General features: G+C 45.9%; 1 protein-coding gene across 2 annotated transcripts in view; it reads left to right on the top strand.

Annotated features, from left to right (window-relative positions):
• The window catches only part of LOC138449261 (zinc finger protein 684-like), a 697253-nt gene that overhangs the window by 558117 nt on the left and 122362 nt on the right, over window positions 1-16774 (top strand). For both annotated transcript variants that reach the window (XM_069604757.1, XM_069604756.1), the window contains one exon: window positions 1071-1181. In XM_069604757.1, the coding sequence (XP_069460858.1) occupies window positions 1071-1181 (111 nt within the window). The remainder of the gene's footprint in view (window positions 1-1070; window positions 1182-16774) is intronic.

Raw genomic sequence — 16774 nt, 5'->3', positions numbered from 1 at the left:
CACCTTAAGGTGTGCTGCTGATACCTAATACTGAGAACAAATGACTCCTTCGTTTGCATGGCCTATAAGGGATGATGGATTGTGTCTAAATTAGGTACACCAACAAGACACACAAAGAAAAAAAGGAGTATCATGAACTGCTTAAACCCTTGATACCTAGAGAAGAAGAAGCAGTTCTTCATATACTCAATACATTAGTAAAATAGTCAGGATAACCTGTAACTTGCCGATTAATCACAAAGGTCATCAGCAAATCAATAAGACCCTGATGAAAATATTCCTCCAGCTCAATTATTTTCAATTGTAAAATACAGGGGAGACCTTAAAACATCTCGTTCCACATTCAAAATATTGAGGCTCTTGCTTCAGCGCACCTCTCCCTGCAAGCCACTAGATAAAAGGCTTTGTCTGTCTAGCACTTGAATGGCAGAGACTTTGTGTGCACTTTCATGCCGCTCCTCTGCCTGCATTTAGTCAAAAAAGTGACAGAAGCCTTTTTTTAATCCTCTTAAAGGATGAAAACACAGGTCTGAATGTTTCCAGGCACAGTCAAAGCAGTAATTATTCATCACTCAAAGCCAAATAGTTTCCTCTCCAAAATGCATTAAGTAAGTATTTTGCCGAAGCTAAATATCTTTTATACAGCTGAAATTCTTCTGGCAACGTACTCTAAGGTGATTTTCAGTACACCCCTCACCGCTTGTCAGTGTGCACATCCTTCTCAAGCCTCATCGCGCGCGCGTGCGTGCGTGCGTGTGTGTGTGTGTGTGTGTGTGTGTGTTTTGAGGGTGTGTGTGTGTGTGTGTTTTGAGGGTGTGGGTGTGTGTTTTGTGGGTGTGGGTGTGTGTTTTGAGGGTGTGGGTGTGGGGGACGGGGGAATCTGTCACTGTAGTTTGTCTTTCAAGTTTTGACACACAATGACAATGCTAGAGTTTCATTTGTACGTGCCACAATGGTGTGATTAAAGTCTGGCCTTCAATACATATCCCATGTCAGTAGACAAGACGATTTTTGTGCTATTACATAAGGACATATGTATTAAGTATCCGTTTCTTTACTTTCAATGTCAGGTCCTCTTATTGCCACAACTGTCTTTTCATTAAGAAGCAAAGAAAAGCAAGAGCTGTTCCCCCAGGACAACCAAACATCGGAGAGAAGATCTGGAACAAACACTTCCCAAGGTCAGTAAGAAGTGCAAAGGTTGCAAACTAGCACAGTAGAAACAGATTTTCTCCATGGCACAGTAGAATGCACACACATTCAGGCACATAGTTACCTGCCTATATAGACACCAGGACAGAAACATGCAGGTGCATTCACACTTTCACAGACCAATAACACAACAGGTAGCCTCAAAAGGTGTGGGAAGCCTGAGGGTATTCACACTCCTACTCCCCTTGGATCCTCTACGCAGGTGGCCAGGGAAAGGGCATCACTTTTAGATCCAGACCCTGGGGTGGAGAAGTGAGGGAGGATCACCTTGATGGAGGGTCCTTGGGAATTGGGAGTGAAGTACCTTTAGGCGAGACATGGTATCCCACTTATCCCCATGACAAGCAGAATAACCCTACCCCGACCTTTATGGGCTAATATCAGTCTTATTCCCTTCATCCCTGCAACACCCATTTCGATAATGGGAAGAAGAGGCAGCAACTAGGAGTAATGCAGATTACCCACTGTAAAACCCACTTTGGTACTGGAATGAGGAAGAGAGGATTAGAGGCTTTTAGCTATCTGAGTCAGGTAGGTCCCTTTAATGAGGACAGACCAGGTCAGGCAATTAAGAGTAATTTGCATTACCTGCAGACCCTTAATAATCAGAAAGTGTTTTAAAGGTATGAGCAGAAGCAGCGTTGTGAGCAGCAGGAGACGTTTCATCAGGAGACTCGTAGATGTAGGCAGCCGTGGTGGTCTGAGGAGCCATAGGTCGGAAAGTTACCCGGAGGACTCGCAGAACCCAGGGGAGCAGGGATTTGTAGATTCTTGGAGCCCGGTAGCTTTGCAGTGCTGGCGAGAGCCAGAACCAGCATGGAAGAGAAAGGAGCAAGCAAGTAAGGCTTGCCGCTTTGAACGTCCGGCTACCTGGTAGAGAGAGGGAAGCAGCAGGAGTCACAAAAACCAAGACAGAAGGTGCGAACAAGTGAAGCTTACTGCCGTGAGCGTCCCACTTCCTGAGAGAGAGAGAGAGAGGAGGAAGCAGCTAGAGCCACGGGCGCACACTGAAAGGTAAAAGGAGTGTCGGAGCAAAGCTTCGAACTAATGAACTGTAACGAAATACTGAGAAAGTATAAAGCGAATGCCAAAGTGAAGGAAATCACTGTATTGAATGGAACAACTGCAATTGAGCATTTACTGAATACCGAACTAAGTAGAAGTAATACATTTAATATGTTATGACAAGTCTTGAATAGTGAGCCACTACTTGAAAGCCTGAAATAAATGAGGAAAGGCCTGAAGGTTTAACTTTAAGATTGAATGTGGCAGCAGGGCTGGTGATCCCATTGAGTGAAACTTTAATAAATTTTGGCAAGAAGTGCTGGCGTAGACCACTCAACTAAAACTGTATCTTGCTATTTTTCTTGCCGAAGGAGCGCCTCACAAAACCTTTGAATTTGTGGGCTTCTGAACATCATCTAGGGAAAACCTGTGGTTGCTCGACCTGTGATTGGTGGACCGTGTGGTCTGACAACTGCACCTAAACCATTGGGTTTCCATATGTCAACGTTACTATCAGGAGCTAATTTACAAGTAAGACTGTTGGTTTCTGGTTGCGTGACATGTAATGGGTGGACGGTGCGGTCCGACAACTGCGCCTAGACCAAAAGTCACAAAGTGGCTGACAAGTGGTAAGAGGTGTGATACCAACCAAAGGAGGGGATCACGTGGTCCCTATGTTTTTCTAAGTACTGCGAAAGCAACTAATTGAAAGAGTGACTGTTGGGGAATGGAACCCTGAGAGGTACAGTTTGGAGACATTTTGTCTTGGGCAAGGGAATCCCGAAACAGTGTTGTGTGAACCTTTGTATTGCATTTGAACTTGGTGGAGGGAGACCCCTTGCATGCCGTTTTGAGGTGATCTGTAATATTTGCAAACCTTCTAAAAGGTGGCTTCAGAGTTGGAGCCGTCCTGGCTGAGAAAAAGCTGTATTGGAACTGTGTCTTGCTTTGATTGGACAACTTTGACTTCACTGAAATTTGAATTAACACTCTTTGAACATTTTTGCTTTGGAACACGGATTTTGGTTGAGAACATTCCCCCACTAGTTTGTTTTAGTTGTGAGGACAGCACAGGGTTTTGCGACACAGACAGGAGTTTTGCTTTTGGACTTCCTGACACAGAGTTTCCTTAGTTTAAGTTAGGCAGGGAAATCCTGCAATAGTATAGGGTTAGTTAGGCGTTATACCAACCTGAAAATAAAGTTGTTGAATTACAGTTTCGGTGTCTGTCTCATTTCTCTTGGTACCATGTCTGTCTCAGATAGGCAAGAACCAGCACAGGTGCATGTACATTCACCCAGAGAGAGAGGGCACAGAATCATTCATATGTGTTTCCACTTGCCCACATGCACAACCCACTGTAAATACAATCAAGTGTACAAAAACCAATAAACACAAACCGACTTAGACTAAGGAAAATGCAGTTGCCTTCACCCATAGGTGCACACCGGCACAAACATATATAGCTGCACATATATGCTTGCCCACAAGTAAAGGTAATGGAAGACCTATGAATGTGCTTTAAAGGTTTCCCCTGTGGCACACACATTGCATGCTTATATGTAGACGCATAAATACACAAATATTTACAGAATTATGCATAACCCAACCCCATACAGGGACCACTGCAGGTGTTTAAACATGTACTGCTACAGGCACAGGCAGGAGTACGAGCCCACAAGAAAAGACAATTGAAGATGCATAACAACACATACTTGCCCACATAAGCACAGCCTGACACACATGGGTGCAAGTTCATACATACACAAACCCAGCCACACATGAAACACATATAGATACATACACAAGCTCAGACGCGGTTGCATATAACTCGCACTCACAAATAGATGAATGCAGATACATGCACGACGAATGCACCAAAACGCACAGACACAAGCACACTTAGTCCTAACCCTGAATTTCCCCTGTGTTGTCACCTGGATCAGGTTTCAACTGCTCCTGGAATTCCCCATCCATGTTGGGTAGGTCTTAGAGCTAGTGCAAGTTGATTTTGCTGGCTCACAAGCATTGTGGGCATGACCCAATAATAACTGCCATTGGCAAAGACAACTTTCCAGACCTTTCTCTAGTGTTTGCTGAATATGCGCTTGTATGTTTTTGATTATTTCATCTGAATACGATATTGGCATGTTGTGGGAATTTCATCTTAGAAGGCAAGGTGATTGTCCCACTTCACTTCTTACCCCCCTGAGCCGTTACAATGTACATACACAGTAGGGAAGTGTGAGAATCTCCTAGCACTCTTCGGTGGGGCTGCTTTACTTGGCAGATAGTACCAGCATGTCGCTGGAGGGCTGGTATTCATTCAATGGGGAAGTACAACATTTCTCTGCATGGTTGCTCTATTTTTAAAGGGTCAGTTCTCGAACCTCTTAGCAGGGCTGGTGTTCTTTTAATAAGATAATACAAGATTTTTCATCGTGGCTGATGTGCAGTTTTACAGTTCTGTCACTTGTTAGAACTCTCAGCAGAGAAGCCAAATACTAAACCTGACTTTTATACTACTGGCTGTAGCTGACTGTACATCAATTGTACCAGCATTTTATAAATATCCGCTGTCGGAGTGTATGTGATCGTGCAAGTTGGTGAGTAGTTGGACATCCTGCTCTCTCCTAGCAAACCCCTAATCTTACCCCAAATTAAAAGTATTGGTTTTCTGCTAGGTATTCACCCTGTTAGCTTTTTTAGCAGGATAAGGGGAATATAATGAGAAATGAGCATTATCACAAATTGTGCAATCTTGTTATAGGATTAATGTAGAAATAAAGAAACACTGATGACAGTATGTTTAGAAAAAAGTCACATTTTTAATTGTATTCACAAATGCGTACAGATGACTCTTTTTGCAGTTTTGTATGCAAGTCTAGGCTTCAAGCCAAGCTATTGTTTGTTTTGGTACATGGGGAGAATAGAGTAAATCCATTGCGATCCAATGGCAGTTTTGTTTATGTAAATAGTACCCAGTGTTCCAGTAAACTATAAACAATGTTCGAAGGGATTGTGTCCTCCGACGTATTCCTTATCTTAGATATCTCTTTCCAGCTTTGCTGGCCTCGGAACATTTTTCTCTAGAGGGCGCTGCGCGTCGGTGTCCGCCGAGTCGATGTCCCTCGACAGCCGCCGTATCGACGTCATCCTGCCTATGAAGGCTGCGTGCAGCGTCCGTTGCTCAGTTCCGTTTTTCCCCGCTTACTCAGTGCCTCGGAATATCGTTGCTCAGTTTCGTAGTGAATTTATCCTATTTCCTCGAGATATTCGATCCATACTCGATGGCTTTCTCGTCGGAACCGACGACCCCTCGGTCCGGCTTCAAAAAATGCCGAGACTGTGGGAAAAAGATGTCGCTGACTGACCCTCACAGAGTTTGTCTGTGGTGTTTGGGAGCTGAACACCATTGTTCGGAGTGCGAGGACTGTATGTCCATGACAGCTAAGGCCCTGAAGGATTGTAGGGGGAAGCTGGAAAAAGGTAAGACTTTAAAAGCTTCTTCTTCCTCGACGAAGTCGAGACATTCGTCTCCTCGTCACCATTCGCGCTCCAGGTCTCGGAGTGGGTCCCATCACTCCTCGAGATCGAAGCACTCGAAGAGGAGACGTCGAAGATCCCCTTCTCCGTCCTCCTCTTCCTCTGTTTCTCCTAAGAGAATTCCTTGCCCCACGAAACATAGTTCCCGGGCTGAATGGGAGGAATTCCGCAAAAATATGATGAGCGTCTTCGAGAAAGCGGCCTCGACCCCCTCGAAGACTGCCGAGAGCGATGCTCTGGTCGAAAGACCCGAAGGTCAAAAACGCCGCGAGTCGCAGTACCCGGCGAAGGAAGCTTCTCGAGCGCGTCACGAACCCTCGAGTAAAGCTATGACCTCTAAACCTTATTCGAAGGTTCCGTCGACGCCGAGGTCGGTGTCTTAGACGCCGTTGACGAAGGTTCCGTCGACACACGGGTCTGTCGACTCAACGCCATCTTCGACACTGGCGTCGACGCCAAGGAAAGTCACGGTTGCGGCGCACCCAGTGGCTATCCCCAGGTCCTCAATGACGATGGCGTCGAGATTGTCGACTTCCTAGAGCAGAATCCCAATTCTATCGAGGACCTCGAGGCCTCCGCCTTTGTTTTCGACGCCACGCTCGAAGCCTTCGGCGTCGACGACATCGACGTTTTCGAGGCCGATTACAACAAGTTTGGCACCCTCTGCCTTGGAGATGGGTTTCACACCCTTTGTGAGTTCAGAACAATTGAGAACTATGTCCTCAATTATGGAAGAGGGAGAACTATCTGACCAAGAAGAGACATTTGAGTTGCAGGGACCTGCAACCCCAGTTCAAGAGGAGTTATCCTCAGAAGAACGCAGGTTAAAGGATCTCCATGATTCCTTACATGAGGCAAGTGGGTTAGACACTTCCCCTGAGGTGGAGTTCGCTAGGCCAGACCCGGGGGAGCATGCTGAAACCCCCTATAGAGCCTTAACGGCCAGGATCACAGAATTTATGGGGTGGTCTACACCTTCACAGGCTTTCCAACAAGATGTCCTCACGGATATTCTTGATAAAGGTCCACAGGAGGATCCTGTAGTGCCTTTTCATAAAGCTCTTCAAAGGAAAATCATGACGAACTGGGAAACCCCAGATGTCGTCCCGGCAGTAAATAAAAAACTGTCTACTAAATACAGGGTATCTTCTGCAGACCCAGAGTTTTTGTCAAAACACCCATCCCCAGAAAGTCTGGTGGTACAGGCAGCATCTTCTACTGACATCAAGACTGCTTACCCTACTGTCCCACAGGACAGGGACGATAAGAAATATGATGCTATGGCAAAGAAAGTTTTTTCGGCATGTAGCATGGCGTTAAAATCTGTTAATGCTACTTGCACCCTTGCTAGATTCAGCCATACACTTTGGGAGTGTGCTTCTACAGCGGCTGACTGCATCCCGGAGGGAGAAGAAAGGGAGGCGTTCCTAAATATCATACAGGACGGTAACGACGCTATGTGCGAATCCCTCCAGACAGGCATTGATTCGGCTGACAGTATCAGCAGAGCAATGGCGGCAAGTACAACAACCAGGAGATTCGCTTGGTTGAGAAAGTCTGGTTTTGCCCCAGATGTGCAAGCCAGACTCTTGAACATGCCATTCGATGGCTCTTCTTTGTTTGGGAAAAAGGCGGATGACAGTTTAGAAAAACTGCAAACATCAAAGGCAGAGCAAAATCCCTAGGCGCTGCAATCCGTCAGACACCTTTTTGTCCCACAGGAACCTCTGCGAGAGGCAAGTCCTTTCGCTTCTACTCTGCATTCGGAAGAGGTAGAGGACGACCGGCTCAAAGGGGACAAAGAAGAACTACCCGAGGTGGACGGGGTAGATATTCAAAAGCCGCAGCAACAGCAGGTGCCTCTTTACCATCGGCATCTGCATCAGCCGCCCCAAAACCACTCTGAGGACTTCCCTCACAAGACACCTGTAGGAGGCAGGTTAACTCAACATCTGGCGGAATGGCAGGCTATCACGTCAGATGCTTGGGCATTGGAGACAGTTGCACAAGGTTACTGCCTGCCTCTCCTACGCATACCTCAGTCATCCACCGGGGATCAGCTCTCAAAAAGCTCCAGATCCGCTCCTCTTGCAGGAAATTTTAGACCTGCTAGAGAAAGGTGCCATAGAACCGGTACCTGTAGCAGAGAGGAACAAAGGCTGGTACTCCCCTTACTTTCTCATTCCAAAGAAAGACGGAGGACTGAGACCCATGTTGGACTTGCGAGAATTGAACAAATTCCTCAGGAAAGACAAATTCAAGATGGTAACTCTTTCTCAGATCCTTCAGGCCCTTCAGTTCCAGGACTGGTTGGTATCTCTGGACCTTCAGGACGCTTATTTCCATGTGCCTATCCATCTCAAACATAGGAAATACCTGAGGTTCGCAATTGGCAACTCTCATTATAAATTTCGAGTGCTGCCATTTGGGCAGACCTCCGCCCTGAGGGTCTTCACCAAGTTAATGTCGGTAGTGGCTGCAAGTCTAAGGAGGGAAGGGATTCACGTCTACCCCCTACCTGGACGATTGGTTGATCAGGGCTGTATCTTCAGAACAAGCTAAGATCCAGCTAAATCACGTTTGCCACTCCCTTCACAGACTGGGCTTCTCCCTCAATTTAAAGAAGTCACAAATGATACCATCGCAGAGACTCCAGTTCATCGGAGCGATCCTGGACACTTCCCTGGGAAAAGCCTCGCCATCAGAGGCGAGGGCTCAAGATATTCTACAGATGGTTACCAAGTTCCAAAATGCCCAACGTCTCCCAGCCTTTGACTTTTTGAGGTTGCTAGGCCTCATGGCATCCTGCATTTTCCTAGTGCCAGAGGCTCGTCTGAGAATGAGATCCCTCCAGTGGGCACTGAGAACTCAGTGGTCACAATTCTCAGGAAGAATGACAGATCTTCTTCAGGTTCCCGACAGGGTAGCTTGAGACCTTCAGTGGTGGGCCTGTCAGGAGAACATTCTGAAAGGAGAACAGTTTTGGCAACCCTGGCCGGAGATAACAGTAGTCACGGATGCCTCACTCACGGGGTGGGGAGCCCACGCCAACGACTTGACCATCAGCGGCCGTTGGTCTCCATCGGAGTCCAGACTACATATCAACCTGTTAGAGCTGAGGGCCATCAGACTTGCGCTGAAGGCGTTCCTGCCATCTGTACAAGGGAAGAATGTCCTGATAATGACGGACAACACAGTGGCCATGCATTACCTCAACAAAAGAGGAGGCGTAGGATCACTACCTCTGTGCAGAGAGGCGATGCAGCTCTGGTTTTGGACAATCCAAGAAGGAATCTCTCTATCGGCAGTTCACCTATCCGGAGAGAAGAACTTGACAGCGGACGCTCTGAGCAGGCAGAGCACAGTCTCCCACGAGTGGGAACTAGCTCAGGAAGTCCTTCAAGAGATCTTCGCCCTTTGGGGAACCCCTCAGGTGGATCTGTTTGCCACCAGTGTCAACAGGAAGTGCGATCTGTTCTGTTCAAGGGAATTTCCCCCGAGAGGAGCTCTGGGAGACACGTTCATAGTGGACTGGGAGTTTCCGCTTCTGTACGCGTTCCCACCGGTCCCTGTCATTCCTCAAATGATCAGGAGGTTGAGAAGATTCCAGAAAACCATGATCCTAATTGCCCCGGATTGGGCCAGGAGAACGTGGTACCCGGACCTTCTAGACTTGTCCATCTGCCCTCCAATTCGACTTCCACTCAGAGAGAATCTGCTCTCACAGAAGGGAGGTCAGGTTCTCCATCCAGACATCAAAACCCTCAACCTTCACGCTTGGCTTCTGAAAGGCTGAGGTACAAGGATTAGGACCTCCCTGATGATGTTATGGAGGTGTTGCTTTCGGCAAGGAGGCCAGCAACAAAGTCTTTATACCGCTGCCGTTGGAACAGATTTTGCAGCTGGTGTAGAGAAAAGAATATCGATCCCTTTTCATGTGGTACACCAATGGTTTTGTCCTTCCTACTCTATTTGGCGAATTCAGGCCTTCAAGTTGGCACCATTAAGGGCTATCTCGCAGCGCTATCCATCTTTAAGCGCACTGCGGAAGAACCATCCTATTTCAAATTACCCTTGGTAATACAGTTTCTAAAGGGGTTAACTAACGTTTATCCCCCAAGACCATTCCAGGTACCCCTATGGGATTTAAACTTAGTCCTAACTTTCCTGATGGGCACACCTTTCGAACCACTCCATTCTTGTTCGTTAAGATTTCTTACCCTTAAAACTGTTTTATTAATAGCACTTACATCTGCTAGAAGGGTGAGCGAGTTACGAGCTCTTTCTTGTAAACCCCCTCATACAATCTTTCACAAAGACAAAGTTGTCCTGCAAGTGAAGCCTAATTTCCTCCCAAAGGTGGTTTCTGAATTCCATATCACTCAGAAGATTACCCTTCCATCTTTCTATCCTCCTCCTCATCCGGGGGAAAGAGGAAGAGAGGTTACACAGGCTGGACCCAAGAAGGGCTTTAAGTTTTTACATCAGTAGACTGGCTAGGATAAGACAGGCAGGCCAGCTGTTTGTAGGCTACGCAGGTCACAAGCTGGGGTTACCGATAACTAAGCAGACCATTTCCAGATGGATCATTCTAGCCATTTTGGAATGTTATAAACTGGCAGGAAAAGAGTCCCCTCAAAATCTTAGGGCTCATTCGACCAGAGGTATCGCAGCTTCATCGGCCCTCAAAAGAGGAGTGCGGGTTAAAGACATATGTGCGGCTGCCACATGGTCGTCCGTCCATACCTTTACACGGTTTTACAACTTGGATTCCTCCTCCAGTCAAGAGACTAGGTTTGGAAGGGCAGTATTGCACTCTATTCATCAATAAGAGGAAGCATGAAGTCAGTACTCCCACCTCCAATAACAGAATACTGCTATGGGAGCCTATCTAAGATAAGGAATACGTCGGAGGACACAATCCCTTCGAAGAACAAGTTACTTCTTACCTTGTAACGTTCTTTCGATGGGATGTTCCTCCGACGTATTCCTTATCGACCCTCCCATCCATCCCCGCAGTACTACTTCCCTTGTTGTTGCAGCTTACGCTCCTTCAGGGTGATTAGTCTAGTCCAGAAAGAATAATTGTGGGCTACAAAACGGAACTGAGCAACGGACGCTGCGCGCGGCCTTTATAGGCAGGATGACGTCGACATCGATACGGCGGCTGTCGAGGGACATCGACTCGGCGGACATCGACACGCAGCGCCCTCTAGAGAAAAATTTTCTGAGGCCAGCAAAGCTGGAAAGAGATATCTAAGATAAGGAATACGTCGGAGGAACATCCCATCGAAAGAACGTTACAAGGTAAGAAGTAACTTGTTCTTCTGATGGATTACAATGGAAGTGTGATGTGGCATCCGGGCAAGGCCGGATGTGCCTGAGGATTTTGTTTATACAAACGCTTGATCTCGGAGCATATGCATGAACATCCTAGAGAAGCTATATAAAGCGAGAATCTGGGGTGGCTCAGTGCTGTTTGGAGATCGGGAGATGCTGTCAGATTGGAGGCAGAACTAAAGGCCTCAAGTAAGGTGGATCGCCTTCTCCATTCTGGCTAACGGAGAAAGGACGGGCTCAATTTTTCTCCTTTTTCCCGGCCTGGACTTTGCAGCATTGAAATGGATTTTTGATTTTAGAGGCTCTAAATCTTTTCTTTTTGTTTTTTGAGACAACTATCCATTTTTTTATAGAGCTACTTAAGGAATCACTAAGTTCTTAAATACAGAAACTCAACACCATTGGGCTGTCTTTTTAAGATATGGCATATGTTTGCATCATGGTGAATTCCAATTAACACTGCATTTCTTTTAAGGCTTTGTTACAGCCATTAGAAATTCTTGATGGATTTGTAGGTGGTTTTTGATATTTGATATCATATTTTGTGGATTTCCTCCTTAATTTTGTATGGTACAAACTGAATAAGCCTTCGTCCAGCTAAAGGCTTTCGACCCGCTGCTATCGCAGAAAACTATTGTGAGTATAACAGATGGTTTTACCCACTTTTAGTATTGTATTAAGAAGATAGGCATTGCAAGGGCAGTTCTATTGATGAGGCTTTTTAGTGAGAATTGATGAGCATGCAATTGCCTTTAAGAAACTATTAGGGTTTTTTAGTAGGTCGATTCATGTGATATGATATGGCATTTATAACAAGCCTTTACACAAGTGTTTCAGTAGAGGAGTAGAGATATAGGGTTGAAAATGATAGAAGTATTTTCATTGATAAACTTTCTCATATTGAGTGTGTTGTGTAGTCACAATAATAGTTGCAATGCTTTCCTATCACTTCTTTCTCTTAATGAAAAGAAATGCACTTTGCAGGTGAGTGTGGGAGCATTCATGGAGTATTCTTTATTCAGGCTATACATGAACATGTGTGCATGTGTATTAAGTGTGGGGCATCTATAGCAATAGTCGTGTATTGTTTTGTAATATATTGTGCATGTTTTCATAAGGAACGGTTGGTAGGTGTTTGAACAGTAGGCCCCCTATAAATTATATGATATTAGTAAATACGTCCTGTGTGGATGAGTGAAGGTTACTAGCCCACTTCAGGGGCTTATTGACTACTCTGTCATTTGATGTGTAGCGAAAGGTGTTCGCTTTTCTCTACCTCTATTTCTAACACAGCCCCTACTGCAGGTAGGGGGGCGGTCTACACTTCCTTTGCGGTGGAGGAAAGGCTCTGGTAGTAGAGGTGATAATCACATCAAAACCCTCAAGCAAATACCTCTAAGGAACTGCAAAAAACACAAAATGTTCACAAGCACCTAGAACAGATGCAGCACAAGGGGCAGATGCACAGGTTTCCTTCACGCAGGCAAACAAGTTCAGTGCAGACAGGAGCAGGGAAAGCTTTGCCAATGCACAGAGCATGTGAAGTATAGGAAGCGGCGCTGAAAGCTTTCTTGAACCAGGTAAATTGTGCATGGACAGCAGCACACTACACCACAGGCAACAACAATGTAAACTTCACTTGCACACAGAACTGGTACACAAGTGTAAGCAACTCACAATACACAGAAGAGCAGCAGCAGAGGCACAAAGTGTACAAGCAAGGAGCCAATAGAGCTACCTTTCTGTGCTGTATCATTGTGCATATAATATAGTACTCCAGCATTTAAGCTTTAACACAGCCCAATGCAAAGCAACACAACCCTACAGACAATAGCTAATATTCTCTCAGTGAAAAACTTGCAGATCCCACAAGGAGGTACTTACTTGCCAATGCCTTATTTCAAACACTGCACTCCAAAGGAGTACTGCTGCGCAGTCCTGCAGTGATATGCAGTGATATGCTGCTGTTCCATTTTGCGTATTGCATTACAACGGTGCAGCAAAGTAATGTCCCATTCCATTACCATAATGATTTGTATTCAAATGGGTGGGTGTACGAGTCGGCAGGTGTGTGCGCTAGTCAGTGTGTTTGGGTGTGCAGTGGGGATAGGGATGTGGGTGTGTCAGATAAAACAATAGATATATACAATTATTAGATCCGATCACAAGTACAGCCATGGTAGTACATTCATTCAGTCTCCTAAATTACATAGCTTTATAATTTGCGTATGGATTCTTCGGGTATGGATACCAATCTGACACGACTGCCCGCTAAGTCACGTTTATAACTAGAATGTAGGCAAAGTCCATTTTGGGATCTAGTAGTTTGTGCAAAGGTGCAATTTTAAAGTTAGACAAAGCAACAGATATCACAAAAGCTGATTTGTGCTCAGGGCGTTGTTCCCAACTTTGTCCAACCTTAGGATGGCCTTCCAGATGATGAACTAAGCTATGTGCATAGTTTTGTGCCCGGAGGTAAAACAATAAAGTCAGAAAGAATCAGTCTTTGTTATTACAACCAGACACAAAATATGTAAATGATGATTCGTATGTGAACATTCTACAAACCCTATCATGCACTTTGTTTTAAATCATTAATTTTTCGTATTTTTGAGGTAATGAAATTTGTGTCCTTGGATTTTATACTTTTGCAAAGGTTCTACATGAATGTATTCTTGTAAAAGAACTAAAAGTTAATTTAAAAAAAAGGGGGCTAAGCATCTTTATATATAGAGGTCCATGCTCCCTACATTCTGTCAGGATGTGCTGTGCGGTCTCAAATTTACTGGTAACTCCACATGATCGACAGATTCTATTTTCTTTTGGGATGCTCAGTTCTGGGCTAATGGTAGTTAGTAATGGCAATTTGATGATTCGCAGCAGGAGAACAAATCTATGCAGCTCAGGAAGGGGACAGTTTAATGTAGCCTTGGGCAGTCATTAAAAATATGCACCAATGCGTTAATGACGGGACGGAAGCTGCTTAGTACAGTGAGAGGGTTATAGTTAGCACACAAGTTCCATTGAGCCAACTTGACACTTGATTTCTTGATCAGTACATGCAGATTATCTTCCCAACACAGACTCCATCCTGTAGTGTCAAAACTTGCAAGGCTCAGGGATACCAGAGTCGGAAGGTGGGAAACAGGGTGAGGATCGGACAAATTGGTGATTTACAAGCTTTTAGAAATAATATGTTTCTTCATTTCCGTGCCATGGATGCCAAGGACATAAGGCCCAGCCCTAAGCCGGGAAAGGTTCTTTATGCTAATAGCATCCAGGCCATATAATACAGTTGTGCAAAAACATTGTTTATACAAAGTCAATATCCCATGGAAGCTAAAGCCTGATGCCGCCTTCACACATTTATGTAACATGTTCAGCTTTATCATTGCCTTCCTTTTCCTGGCCCTCACCAATTCGGCATAGTCAGTGTTGGTGGTGAATTCAACACCCAAGTATTTAAAACTACGGACTTGCTCTATGACATTCTCATCAATAACCGGGGTGGGGGCCTTAACGAACATGACCTTGGTTTTCTCATTATTGTCGTAACTTGAATGTCGTGTAGGCAGAAGAAACCTCCATCCCCAAGTGTCGCACAGAGAGAACCCAAAGGCACTCCCTGTGCAACCCTTGAGGCCACAGGTGGGAGATGTTGTACTCCGGCACCACGAACCTTTGTGGACCCCAAGCTGCTGTAAAGGAAATACCGATTAAGTACCAAGCCAAAACAGTTAACAACAGTAGTAAATAACTTGGAACGGGCTTACCAGAAAAGGGTAGAGGATGTAGCTAACGCTTTTAGGTTGGGGTTCCAGGACTCACGTGGGCAGCGCTCCTCAGTGTGGAGCAATAAGCGGAGAAGCCTGCTGAGCAGTGTGGTCTTCGGCCCACCTGATAGCGGAAGCCAGATCCAGGTAATTGTGAAGGACTTGGTAGAAAGCCAGAAGAGCAAGGTGTCAAAGGGTAGTCCAAGAACAATCCAAAAACAGTCTGTGGTCATGCAACAAAACACATACAAGGTACCAGTAGCCAATAAGGATTTTCCAAGCGAGGTCCGTAATTCCAAAGCCGAGGTCGAGTCCAATGAATCCAAATGAACGAGTGCAAGACACCAAACAGAGTTACAGGTAACAGCTGTGAAGCGGCGAGTATACGGAGAGCTTCTGTTTAAATACTCGCACTACTTCCTTGTCACGTGACGCGCGACCGCATCATGTGGACGGGCTCGAGGATCACGTGAGCGAGAAGCGTCGGTCACGTGATGCAGAGCTGTACTGCAGCCTAGCCGGTCCTTCAGGCGCCAGGGAGTTTCCAGTGACGAAACGGGCGCAATCGCTAGTTCGTCCCGCTGAGGAGGACTCGCGTTTGCACACGAGAGGTAGCAGACTGCAGACGTGAGCCCCTTAATTTGAGAGAGGAATGTGATGGGGTCGAGGGATAAGGGCGAGCCAAGGGAACTTCGGGGTGAGTGGCAGGTGTGTGCTTGGAGGAGGAGTGCGTGACAGAGGAGTGCGTGACAATTATTCAATATTAGGTCATGTTCATTAGAGAAGCTTAACAGTGCTTCCAAAGATCTTTTGAGGCCGGCAAAGGTATGGCAAAGGTATGGTCGAACAAGAACAAATCGTATGCGGACAGTTGTGCACCTTCTCAAGCATGTGCAGCAATTCAGCTAGGTATACATTGAATAGTTGGGGGGGCGGGCAATGAGCATCCCTGTTTTTCACCTAGGTTCGAATTAATTGATGCCGTTACCATACCCCTACAATCAAGCCTCACCTGTACTGAAGTATTTTCATGCAGGCCCATAGTTGCCAACAATAGATCCCGCGGGCAGCCCAGACAATTCATTTTATCCCACAACTTGGTCCTATTTACTGTATCAAAAGCTGCCCGGAAGTCTCTCATGGCAACATATAAACCAGGCTGCACCTTTGTCTTGGCCCTTCTAGTCAGGTAGTCGAGGAGCCACAGACAATGGGATGTTCCCAAGCCTGCTCTAAATCCCATTTGGCAGTTGCTCAATAGGCCTATAGTGTCCACCCAATAGGATAGTATGTTGAGTATTAGAGAGGCAAACATTTTCCCAGTGGAATCTAACATGGCTAAGAGTTGGAATTTCTCGGGGCATGCTCTAGGCCTGTTCTTATGTATGGGAACAAGTACCGATCGGCGCCAGGACTCGTACTACCTCGATAATGGAACGTTTGCTTGGACTGTCTTTTGGATTTTCCCTACCTGGATTTTGGCGTGCTCTCTGATTACCTGGAATTTGACCACTGGCTTGGATACTGGACTTGGTACTTGGATTTCCCTGTCTCCAGTTCTGTCTTTTGGCTCCTTACCTCGGATTGTGTTTTGGATTGATCACGGATTACGTTCTTGTTCCATACCTAACTCAGGTGTCTCCCGGAGTGTCGTCAGAACACCTCAGCCTGCTGCTGCTGTCAGCAGTACTACCTGCCTATGCCTACAACTTCCCACCTGCCCACTACAGGTAAGCTGCTGTCACATTGTCACTACTCTCCTTACCATTGTTGTCAATTATCACTGCTTAACATAACCCTTCATTGCCTTACTTAGTGGTCAGGGGGTTCTTCCGGCGTTCCCGGTTCCAGGCTGACGACACTCTACACCTGTGGCCTCAAAGATTGCTTGAGTAGTG

The sequence above is a fragment of the Ambystoma mexicanum genome, chromosome 1p (assembly GCF_040938575.1).
Source record: "Ambystoma mexicanum isolate Mex_15411 chromosome 1p, UKY_AmexF1_1, whole genome shotgun sequence".
Lineage (NCBI taxonomy): Eukaryota > Metazoa > Chordata > Amphibia > Caudata > Ambystomatidae > Ambystoma > Ambystoma mexicanum.
The sequence above is the reverse complement of the archived record's forward strand: the minus strand, read 5'-3'. Positions and strand labels throughout refer to the sequence as shown.